Genomic DNA, 12,886 nt, shown 5'->3' with positions numbered 1-12,886 from the left:
TGAGGTGAATAGTGGTGATTCAGTGAGCTTTGGGACATAAATTAGGGACATTTTTAAAGACTGATTTTATTTGTTTCAGTGTTCTCTCGTCTCTGCAGCCCATGGTACAATCTTGGGACATTCAATGCAAGAAAGATTGATTGATGATGACTTATTTAATTTTGCCTCATTTTGGTATCTCACTTGCCTTTTGTAGATCAGAACTCTGGTTTCCTCACTGGTGTTTCCCATTAATATGGTATAATCAGAGTCTTAGAAGTTTTAGGTACAAAGCCTGTTTCCTGGGACTAGCGCTGTGGTATAGTGCTGGCATCCCATAAGAGTGCTGGTTCGAGGCCGGCGCCACGGCTCACTAGGCTAATCCTCTGCCTGCAGCGCCGGCACTCCGGGTTCTAGTCCCGGTTGGGGTGCTGGTGCTGTCCCGGTTGCTCCCCTTCCAGTCCAGCTCTCTGCTGTGGCCCGGGAAGGCATTGGAGGATGGCCCAAGTGCTTGGGCCCTGAACCCGCATGGGAGACCAGGAGGAAGCACCTGGCTTCAGATCGGCACAGCGCGCCAGCCATAGTGGCCATTTGGGAGGTGAACCAATGGAAGGAAGACCTTTCTCTCTGTATCTCTCTCTCACTGTCTAACTCTGCCTGTCAAAAAAAAAAAAAAAAAAAAGTGCTGGTTCGAGTCTCAAGTCCCAGCTGCTCCACTTCCGATCCAGCTCTCTGCTATGGCCTGGGAAAGCACTAGAAGATGGTCCCTTGGTCCTTGGGCGCCTGCACCCGAGCAGGAAGACCTAAAGGAGGCTTCTGGCTCCTGGCTTCAGATCTGCGCAGCTCCGGCCATTACAGCCAATTGGAGAATGAACCAGAAGATGGAAGATTTTCTCTCTCTGTGCCTCTCCTTCTCTCTGTGTAACTCTGACTTTCAAATAAATAAAATAAATTTTAAAAAAGCCTGTTTCCTATTTCTATCATATTGCTTCCTCTGTTGATGACTCTGAACAACTTAAAAGCTTAGTACTTTCACATATTATCCCTATATGTTTGATTTAAATAATACAAATAATGTTTGATCAGATATGTGTATTATTTAGAAACTAAGTGTGGGATAAAAGACAAGAACTGTTCAGGAACATTGCAAAGAGTTTACCACAGGAAGTAGAAACCAGAAGGTCCTTATATAGGTTATTCAAGATGTATGTTTGAGCCTATTACATCAAAATAAATGGAAAATAGCATGCATTTTAGACTGGTGGCTTCCTGTAAAGTGATTTATGCTTGTGGTGGACTACCCTGTTGGCTTTGTAGAAGTTCACAGGTGTGTCCCGGGAAGGCAGTGGAGGATGGCCCAAGTGCTTGGGCCCCTGCACCCGTGTGGGAGACCAGGAAGAAGCACCTGGCTCCTGGCTTCGGATTGGCGCAGCGCACCAGCCGTAATGGCCATTTGGGGGGTGAACCAACGGAAAAAGGAGGACCTTTCTCTCTGTCTCTCTCTCTCACTGTCTAACTCTACCTGTCAAAAAAAAAAAAAAAAAGTTTACAGGTAAATCAAGACATTTTCATTCCATACCTAAAGTCCCACAGGGAAAAAAGTTCCTAAATTAAATATTTTATAAGGTGTGGTTCTAAAATATCTGTTAAGAGCATCATAATTCAGAGATCAAGCAAAAGTTCAAAACCTAAAAGGTAGGGCATTAAATGAACCGATCTGGAGAGGTAATGTAAAGATCAATTGATTTTTTTTTTTTTAAGCAGTTTTAGACTTTAGCTATCAAAAGTGCCCTTGGGATTGGTTTTTCTCTCAAGTTTTTTAATCTAGATGAAGCCTGTGATAGTGAAAAAAAGCTAGCAGTTTTTAGTAGTGAGCATTAAGTTAATTAACAATATGTTAAATTAAAAAAAGGTATTATAAGTGAAAATATGTTCCTCTATCCATCTCATTGTGGAGACATAAAGCCATATGAACTAGATATAGCTCATCAAATTTTCAGTTACAGTTGTCATAATTAGAGTTGTTGTACTTGATTGTTTTTTATTAAGTTGTTTGGTATGATTAAAACTGTCAGTGAATAAAAATAATTGCCACATGCTTTTATGGCTGCCTTGATGGGACTCTCTGGTTCAGTTTTATATGTCTGTTGAAAGTAGGCCTGTGTGTATATTCTATCATAACCTAATAAAACAGTAAATAAAAATTATTATTTTTTTACTGATCTTTTGTATATAAAGAGAATTGAAAATGAATCATGATGTGATTGGAAGGGGAGAGGGAGCAGGAAAGGGGAGGGTTGTGGGTGGGAGGGAAGTTATGGGAGGGGGAAGCCATTGTAACCCATAAGTTGTACTTTGGAAATTTATATTCATTAAATAAAAGTTTAATAAAAAAATTATTTTTTGAAATTTTCATAAAAATTTCACCAAGGCCATAGTTGGGACTGTTTTTCAAAAGACAACATTTGTTGTTAGAATTGCAGTTAATTTTCATCAGTTGTTTGCTTTCATGGTGAGGTTGTGACTCAGAAGTAGTGCTATTGCAGCTCTGTGTATTACTGAAATGCTGAAGACTTCAGCTTGTCGACGGTATGTGATTTTGTTTATGTGTGCATAAAAATGGTTTGAACATTTGGATGTGTGTTTCTCCCTCTCATTCTAGTTGGACTGATCCAGAGGTTTCTTGTGCTTCAGATTTATGTACCCCTGGGACAGGACTTCTCTACGGAATTGCTGTAAGATATACAGAACTTCTTTGAATGTTTTATGGGTTTTGGACATTTGATCAATTGAAGTAGTAGCAACAGTCATTAATTGCAAGTGGCAGTTTTTGCATTAAAGAACAGTGACTTATCAAGTTGACATGAAGTAATTAAACTAATTTAATCGTATTTCTTAGATGTCACTGTAGTCTGACATTTCTCTAGGGAAAGAAAGCAAATTTGGGCTGTTTCAAAAAGTAACAAAGTATTGTACTTTTGATAACATATGGCCTCTAATTTGAAGAAAAGCATGATCCAAAAGTTTAAGATTTTGGTTCAAATGAAAGGTCCTATTATGTTTTGTGCTTTCTGCTTTTTAAAGCTGTCACTGATTTAAAATTGATTAAAAAACTGTCTTTAATGACAGTTACTTTCGTTTAGAAATACTGATCTCTCCAGCTTACATAATGACATCTTGGAATATATATATGTTTTAAATAGCCTTGCTAGAATATTTAGGAAAAAAGAAAATGTTCATCTTTTATTCAGTTGAGCTGTCTGTTGTAAGAAATGATACTGAGGCAGAATATAATATTTGATTTATAGCTCACATAGAATTGAATATTGTTTAAGATTTCATTAATGAATTTGTGTGCTTTAAAGAAACCATTACATTTGAGGCTTGCTATTTTCTTTTTTTTTTTTAATAATTAATAGCTGTCTAAGGTATAAACCAAGGCTTTTATTTTCCATGTTATAATAAATAGCTTTTCTTATTAATGAAGATAATTTTGTATTAGTTTAACAAGTACAACTAGAAGGAAAAGATTTCTTAATAAAGTAATAGTACCATAAACTTGAGGTTATTAATTTCTCTTATATGAATTAGAATAATGGTTCTGTGTTTTTAAAATCTGAATTTTAGCTATTACTATATAATATTGTTTTTTGAAGTGATAAAGGATAGAGAGCATGGTTTATACCTTTGTTTTATTCAACCTCAAGCCTTGGTAAACTTCTTATTAAGAACTTCTTTATCCTCTGGCATGGTCACCAAGATCCTTTAAAATAGTTCTGAGTGACAGGATTGAAGCATCATGTACCACTTTCTGATTCTGCAGGAAAAGTACATTTAAGACCCCAAAGACATTCTAAAGATAGAGAGAAGACCATATACAGCTTTATTTTCAGTAGATAAGTGGTTTTCTACCAAGTAGAAGAAGGCAAATTATAAAAGCTTTTCAAGCTCCTTACATCAAAATCCAGTCCAGCTGCCCTTATTATTCTGTTCTGTCTACCACCTGGACTTGGAGATTCTTCAGAAGCAGTGGTGGGGGTGCTGGCACTGATCAAAGCTGTGCAAGACACCTGACTCAACCTTGGAACAGAATCTTTTGCCAAGGAGCTTTCTTTTTCTGTGCAAAATTAAGCTTCATTTCTGTCCCCAAACACTTGAGTTTATTACCATGTCCTAGGTAATATTCTGTTTTAGGTCATTTCATAACAATTAAAGCTTTAATTACTGAGAAGTCAACAAGTATCTTGAGTTTTACTTAGTTCTAGCAGGAGAGCAATAGTTATCAAGTAAACCTATGTTTTTGTTCTCCTGTTTCTAATGTTCTAGGCCAGTTTAAGGATGAGCAAACATTATGAAGGGTGCTGGGGTTAATGATGAAATTTTGAAATCACTTGACTGTAGTCATAGATTTCCTTGTTCTCATATCCACATGGACAGGCATTTGGATTTTCCAGATGGTTTTGGTTTTCTATTTTTAGCAAAATAAATGTCTTATGAATAAAAAGGTCAGAGTTATTAAATAACATGGGGAAGACAGTCTTTGTCCTGACCTGAATTTATCAGACTATAAGAAAATGTGTTAACTCTGTTTGAATTTATTTATTGTTAGTAGATAATCAAAATAGTTTGCTGTTTTAAGAAGTAATGACAGAGGCCATGTTTATGAAAGAAAGAAGATAGCATAACCAGTATATATTCTATTTCTAGCCATAGCTTTTTTCCCACCTTCAATGAAAGGCCTTTCCTCCTGCATCCTTAGTGTTTTACTGTGTGTCCAGAAGCATACCTCTAGGCTATTTTGAATAATACATTTCTCTAACAAGCTTGGAAAGTCACCTACCAGAAAGATATCTGGCTTCTAAAATTATTCATTGTCAGAGCAGACGAGGCATTTTGTTTCATAAAGCTCCATTTTATACATCAAGAAGTTTTTATAAGTGGAGTCTTGCCAGCCAGTTTATGAATTTAAAAATCATTTCCTTAGTGCCTTCCTGTGTTTTCTCTTCCCAATGAATGGTTATACTGCTCAAGAGGAAATTATACATGTGGGTGAGTGGATGCCTTCAGATCACTTACTCGTTCAGTCAAACTCATTCTTGAATTCTTGTTGTTGTTGGACATGGAGGATTTGCTCTCCTTTGAGTCTGCACACTTCTCCTCACCCTTACTGCTACCTTCCTAGTCCCAAATCTCCATCACAGTGCCCCTGATGCACTGTTGGAGATTCCCACTCAGCTTCCCAACCTGCACTTATGTCTTCTTTTAGCCACATTACTCTCCATATTACGGCCGAGTAATCTTTGTGAAAAACACCTGGACTTCCCACAGAACTGTTGATAAGCTCCCAAATCCTTAGCACTCCTGTATGCTCTGGTCTCCCCTTTGCCCTTCTCATCTCCTGTAACTCTATTTTGAGCTCATGATTTGCCACCCACATGGGCTATTTCCCAGGGTCTAGTGCCAAATGGTTTCTGTCCCCATCTCTTTCCCTGGCTTACTCCTCCTTGGTCTCATCCGTTTGTGTCCCTTCTTTCAAGCCTCTTTCGATCCCCATGACTAAATAAGGCTCATCTCTTAGGCTTCTCTCTAGCATCCTGCTCTTTTCCTTTACAGCAACTCCAGCAGTTTCTCACTACTTATTTATCTTTCTGGGTAGACTTTGAATTCCATGAGGTCAGAGACCCTGTATGTCCTACTCACCATGGTATCCCAGAATCTAATACAGTACCTAGCACCCAGCAGATACTGAAGTGTGGATGAGTGGACAGGAGGATGGTGAGCAGATGAATCAAAGAAAAAGCAGGAAACAAGCTCTGTTCTCAGATAGTTTACACTGAGGGTGAAAGATTAGTTAAAAGTCAATCTAATGGGCCGGCGCCACGGCTCAATAGGCTAATCCTCCGCCTGCGGCGCCGGTACCCCAGGTTCTAGTCCTGGTTGGGGCACCGGTTCTGTCCCGGTTGCTCCCCTTCCAGTCCAGCTCTCTGCTGTGGCCCGGGAAGGCAGTGGAGGATAGCCCAAGTGCTTGGGCCCTGCACTCGCATGGGAGACCAGGAGGAAGCATCTGGCTCCTGGTTTCAGATTGGCGCAGCACGCCAGCCACAGTGGCCATTTGGGGGGTGAACCAACGGAAAAAGGAAGACCTTTCTCTCTGTCTCTCTTTCTCACTGTCTAACTATGCCTGTCAAAAAAAAAAAAAAAAAATCTAATGATATTTTGCTAGATGTTATGATGGCATAAAATTTACTTTATAATTCTATAATGTTTAGCATATTTTATGGGTTTATTTCTAATATCTATATATATGATATAAAATTGCTTTTTCATTAAAAAAAAAAAAAAAAGCAAGCTGTGTCAAGAACATGTCAAGTGTTAGATAGAAGTAAGAGCACAGGCTTGGACCTGGACTGATCTCTAGTCAAATTCTGCTTTACTTCTCTGAGACTTGGGACAAATTACTTACGTGTCCTCATCTGTGGGTTGAAAGTAATAACACTTACATCACAGGTGTATCACAACCATTAAGTGAGAAAATTAACATAAAGTAATAACAATGGCTAACATTTATGAAACACTTATGCTGTACAGGGTATTGTTCTAAGCACTTTAATTGTTTTAGCTCAGTTAATTTTCAGAATAAGCCTGTATGGGAGTCCTAGTTATTACCTGAGTTTTATCTTTGAAGAAGCTGTAGTCTAGAAAGATAAAGGAATTTGCCAGAACTTATAGACCTACTAACTCTAGAGCCAGGAGTCAAAGATGTAGTCTCAGTGTAAAACATCTGCTCTGTATCTCTGTGCCACCTTGCTTGTAAATATGACTAGATCTACCCATAAGCAGTAGCTGTGTGGTAAATGCTTCATTTCACTCTTAGTACAAGATCAAAGTGCTTAGCCTTCCATATTTTCTCTAGGGGCTTCTCATATACAGCTTTATCATTAGAGTCTAGGAAGCAAGGTCTTTCATGCTGAGTGTTTCTGTCTTTACCCTTTTGAGAAGGAAGTGCCTGGGGCTAAAGGAAGAATTTATTCACATCTTTTTGTGTCACATCTCAAATGTGATAATGTTCATATTAAGCTTAAATTTTTATTTATTTATTTTCATTCTATTTGAAAAGCAGAGAGAGAATGATATTCCACCTGCTAGTTCATTCCCTAGATACCCACAATAGCCAAGTCGGGGCCAGGTGGAAGCCAGGAGCCCAGAATCAGTTCAAGCCCAGGTCTCCCATGTGGATGGCAGGGACTCAAGTATTTGAGCCATCATTTCCTGCCTCCCAGAATGGGTATAAGCAGGAAGCTATAATAGAAACAGAGAAGCCAGGCTTGAACCAGATGTTCTGATGTGGGATGCCGGCATCCCAAGCAGCAAATTTAGCTATTGCACCGAAGGCCTGCCCCTAGTTTTTTGGTTTTTTTTTTTTGTTTTTTTTAGAAGCAACTTCTTTATTGATCTCTATTTTGATCAGTATGTAGGCCTTCTTTTGTTTTTTTTCCAAGATCTAAAAATTGTATTTGTCATGATTTTGCATCTGTGGATAAGAAGTGACTGTAGTACTTCAGAGCCTGACCCACAGTTATCCAAATGCATTTTGAATGTAGAACAAAGGGAGTGTTTACAGTGCTAATCCATAATATAATAGTATTTAGCAGGAGTAATGGAATTCTCTTGTATTTCCCTTTGAGTGCTGAGGTATCAATCAACTGAAGATCCCTGTACTTTTTGCTAAAGTCATTTATACTTGATTAACTCATGGTATTAGTTCTAGTATCTTTTCCAAAGTATTTTAGTGGAAAGCTGTCTAATTATTTGAATTGAAGATAAAGGATTGAATAAATAACAGGTTTTTAAAGATTCTTTCATTTTGTCTTATCTTCCATACTGCATTATCAAGGCAGTGGGAGGCCAAGGGCTCCCTGTGTGCATTTGTCAGGTGTTTCAGAGCCTGGGGGCAGACATCTGGTGCACGGGAGGAACACCATGAACCTGAGCTCTTGGAAAAGAACCAATTGCATCTTGAAATAGAAATCCATTTTTCTGTATTTGATGCTGCCAATCACACTAAGTGATTTTGGAATGTTACCTTTTCTTATTTTGTCAAGAATTGCATTCATTTTGCTGAATATTGTTGAGATGCATTAGTTCTTTTCTACATCCTGATTTTATCATTATCTTGATGAATGCCGAGAGACATTTCGTACTGTTATGCCTCTAGTGAATTGAAATTATTTTTCTCATTTTCACTCAGCTCAAAGAGTGCTTTTTCGATATATGGGTTGAAAACACTATGAAAGCCTGTGGTGAGCATTGTGTGCTATTTGGAGAGTTTGAGATTCTTAGCCTGAGGGTCCTAGGGAAAATTATTGCTAGGTTTCACATGTTGAGCTCTTAGCTGTTTGGAGGACTGCTTGTACTTGGAATCAGATAACGATAGGAAGTATGCTAAATTCTTTAAAAGAGAGAGACCCCTGAAAGTGTCCCTAATCTGTACACATTTTAACAAATACTTTGTAATCTCTGTGTTGCAGTAGTCTGAATTTGAAATTTTATCTGAATAGTTTGACTGGCCCCTCCCCACAAAAGGTTCTTGTGTTGGAGACTTGGTTCCCAGCATGGTAGTATTTGGACTTTTAAGAGGTGGGACCCAGTGGGAGGTCCTTACATGATTGGGTACACTTTCCTCAGAAGGGAATACTGGTCTTCTGGAGTGAATTCTCCCAAGAACAAGTTGTTATAAAACCTGAGTTTGACCCTCAAGTTCCTCCGTGTCTTCTGGTTTAAAATATTTTCCTTCTTCCCATACACATTGCTACCACTGCCATGCACCATAATGAAATACAGCCAAGAGAATCCTTACTAGATCTAAGCCAGAGTCTGTGTCATGCCCTTGAACCTCTAAAACTGTGAGCCAAACATCTTTTCTTTATATGAGGATTTTTTTTTTCTTTTTAGTTTACTTATTTGAAAGGCACAGTTACAGAGAGGCAGAGGCAAAGAGAAAGAGGTCTTCCATCTGCTGATTCACTCCCCAAATGGCCACAACAGCTGGAGCTGGGCTGATCCAAGGCCAGGAGCCAAGAGCTTTTTCTGCGTCTCCCCCATGGCTGCAGGGGCCCAAGAAGTTGGGCCATCTTCTACTGCTTTCCCAGGCCATAGCAGAGAGCTGGGTCAGAAGTGGAGCAGCCAGGACTTGAACCGGCACCTATACGTTATATTGGCACTATAGGTGACGGCTTTACCTGCTAAGCCAAAGTGCCAGCCCCAGATCTTCTCTTTATAAAATTAGTCTACCATAGACATTTTGTTATAGTAATGAAGAACTAAATAATACAGAGTTTAATGATTGTAACCTGGAATTCAGTCTAGGATTTAGGCTCATTCCAGAGTTTTCATCTTTTCTTTGTGCTGTACACACTAGTTAAATGCTTTGAACTGGACATTTTGCTTCAGTTTTCTCCTCAGTAAATGGTCATGTGAACTCATTGAATTGCCAGAGTTAAATGAAGACGGTGGTTTTTCTTTCTCCTTAATAAATTTTAAGATGTTTAGGTCCATGTAGACTTTAAAGCTTCCTTTTCCATCTCTGTAATATGGAACATTGTATCATGCTACCAAATAAAGCTTTCGAATCAAGCTAATTTAATCAAAACCACTCTTTTGTCACCTTTTCTGTACTGTTAGTAGTGAGCTAAACGAAAATGTCAGTAAAGAAATTTAATAGAATGTTCAGGTCCTTCTATGCTGTTGAGCTTTGCCACTGCATTTCCTTCTCCACTGACTTCAAAGTCCGTAGGCTCCTTGGAACTTTAAACCAGCTGAAGTGGGTGTGGCCTAACAGCTGCAGACCTGTTCTTTTCAAGTGGCATGGATCCTCTATAGCCTCTGTAAAGCCACCAAGGAGAATCCTTAAATGTGGTTATTGCTATCTTTGGATCAGAATAACATTTGTGAGGGCTTTTGAGGTTGTATGCATTTAGCCAAGCACAACTCTGGAAAATATGCTTCCTTATCTTTTTGGTCATTTTGATGCCTTAATTTGAAGAAAGTAATGGTTGCTATCTAGCTCTGAAGTTATATGTAAAAAGAAATGTTATACAGGTACAAAATATATTATCCATTGAAATCTTTTTTTTTTAAAGATTTATTTATGTATTTGAAAGTCAGAGTTGGCTGGCGCCATGGCTCACTAGGCTAATCCTTCTCCTGTGGCGCCGGCACCCCAGGTTCTAGTCCTGGTTGGGGCGCCAGATTCTGTCCCAGTTGCTCCTCTTCCAGGCCAGCTGTCAGCTATGGCCCGGGAGTGCAGTGGAGTATGGCCCAGGTCCTTGGGCCCTGCACCTGCATGGGAGACCAGGAGAAGCACCTGGCTCCTGGCTGCACAGCACGCTGGCCACAACGCGCCGGCTGTAGCAGCCACTTCGGGGGTGAACCAACGGAAAAAGGAAGACATTTCTCTCTGTCTCTCTCTCTCTCACTAACTCTGCCTGTCAAAAAAAAAAAGAAGAAGAAGAAGGAGAAGAAAGAAAAAAGAGTTACAGAGAGAGAAGGAGAGGCAGAGAGAGAAGAGGGAAATCTTCCATCTGCTGGGTCACTCCCCAGCTGACCGCAACGGCTGGAGCTGTGCCGATCCTAAGCCAGTAACTGGGAGCTTCCTCCGGGTCTCCCACGTGGGTTCAGGGGCCCAAGGACGTGGGGCATCTTCTACTGCTTTCCCAGTACTGCCATAGCAGAGAACTGGATTGGAAGTGGAGCAGCCAGGACTTGAACTGGTGTCTATATGGGATGCCAGCACTGCAGGCAGCGGCTTAACCTGCTATGCCACAGTGCCGGCCCCCATTGAAATCTTTTATGTCACCAATCTTTTATGTTACCAAGAATACATCTCTAAACTCTGTGTTTAGAACTGGGCAAAAATGGCCAGCAGTAGCTCTTATCTCCCAGAAGTATTGGGCAGAAATGGTTAGCCTAGTTGTTGAAATGTTTGCATCTCACATTGGAGTATGTGGATTCAAATCCTGGCTCAGGCTCCTGATTCCAGTTTCTTGCTAATGTAAACTATGGTAGGCAGCAAGTTATGGCTAAGTAATTGGGTTCCTACCACCCATATAGGAAACCTCTATCACATTCCTCTATCACAGGCTTTGATCCTGGGCCTGGCCTAGTTCCAGTTGTTAGGGGCATTTGGATCTCTCTCTCTCTCTCTCTAATAACAACCTAGTAATGATATATAATAAATTCAAAATATTCATATGTATGCTGGAGTAGTATTGATATTGTAAGTTTCATTAATATTTTGAATGCATCTCATAGCTAATTCCACCTTCTATTTTTTCTTTTTAAAATCATCAGTATTTTAAGTCTCATTATTTTAATTATATCCAATTAAATGTACTTGCATAATCAGTATATTATTTTACATGCGTTAGTAAAGAGAGCACTTTAAGATGCTTTGCATACTGACTTTTTAAATGTATTACATTTGCATGCCTTAAAATAGGTTTATGTCAAAGCTTTAGACAACACATATGGCAGGTATATAAATCAGATACCATAGACTATATCTACAAAATAATTTGTAGAAAAGTATTTGGATAGTGTCTGGTTTGTTTTACTTTTCTTTTTTAAATAAGTTTTATTTGTTTATTTGAAAGGGGATTGGGGAGAGAGGGAAAGGAATAGGTATCTTCTTTTGTTGATTCACTCCCCGAGTGTTTACAATGGCCAGGACTGAGCCAGGCTAAAGCCAGGAGCTTCATGTGGGTCTCCCACATGGGTGGTGGGGGCTCAAGCACTTGTGCTATCTTAATCTGCTTTTCCCAGGTGGTTAGCAAAGAGCTGCATCAGAAGTAGAACAGCCAGGACACGAACCAGTACCCATATGGGATGCTGGTATTGAAGGTGGTGCATTTACCTGCTACACCACAATGCTAGCCCCTTGTTTTACTTTTCTAAAGTACTTTTAAATACTGTTTAGGTAACATAGATGAATACTCAAAGCTAAAATAAAGTACCAGCTAAAGAAAAATTACATATATGTAAATGTTTCTTAGTGTTCTTACTCTAAAATTATTGGTTAAGGCCGTACACCAGTTAAAGCACTTTAAATGCAGTTAAGTGATTGCCAAATCAATTACCAGGGCAAGCTGGGGTCCTGTGCTGAGTCAGATTACAGGCTTAGAAAGCATTGTTTCTGTCATTTGTCAGCATGATTGCTGAGCCCGCTGTGTGTGCAGCCTCATCTGTATAAAGGGGATGGTATTTATATCTATTAATTGGATAGTTACGAGGATTAAATTGGATAATGCCAAATATAAACTGCACAGTAAATATTCATTTATAATGTGTGCATCTCTAAATATAGGTAAGAGTATACACTGATGTTTAGTTATTAAATTGCTCTTGCAGTAGCCAAGATCAATCCTATAACTTCTAACATGTCTCCGAAGTTGATCTCAGTTTTTTCATTTCTAGATTACACTCAAAATTTTGTCTTTGTATCATATTAACTTTTTTTTTTTTTTTAAATTTTGACAGGCAGAGTGGACAGTGAGAGAGAGACAGAGAGAAAGGTCTTCCTTTGCCGTTGGTTCACCCTCCAATGGCCGCTGTGCCCAGCATGCTGCGGCCGGCGCACCGCGCTGATCCGATGGCAGGAGCCAGGTGCTTCTCCTGGACTCCCATGGGGTGCAGGGCCCAAGGACTTGGGCCATCCTCCACTGCACTCCCTGGCCACGGCAGAGAGCTGGCCTGGAAGAGGGGCAACCGGGACAGGATCGCTGCCCCAACCGGGACTAGAACCTGGTGTGCCGGCGCCGCAAGGCGGAGGATTAGCCTAGTGAGCCGCGGCGCCGGCCCATATTAACTTTTTTAAAAAAAAAAATATTTTGAAAGGTATAGTGACAGAAAG

General features: G+C 39.7%; 1 protein-coding gene across 1 annotated transcript in view; it reads left to right on the top strand.

Annotated features, from left to right (window-relative positions):
* Positions 1 to 12,886, top strand: part of CFAP20DC (CFAP20 domain containing) — a 268,464-nt gene that overhangs the window by 13,428 nt on the left and 242,150 nt on the right. The window contains exon 4 of the mRNA XM_062200180.1: positions 2,642 to 2,714. Within this exon, the coding sequence (XP_062056164.1) occupies positions 2,642 to 2,714 (73 nt within the window). The remainder of the gene's footprint in view (positions 1 to 2,641; positions 2,715 to 12,886) is intronic.

Source organism: Lepus europaeus, chromosome 9 (assembly GCF_033115175.1).
Source record: "Lepus europaeus isolate LE1 chromosome 9, mLepTim1.pri, whole genome shotgun sequence".
In the NCBI taxonomy this organism is placed as follows: Eukaryota; Metazoa; Chordata; class Mammalia; order Lagomorpha; family Leporidae; genus Lepus; species Lepus europaeus.
Note: the sequence above shows the minus strand (reverse complement) of the source record. Positions and strands in the feature narration are given on the sequence as shown.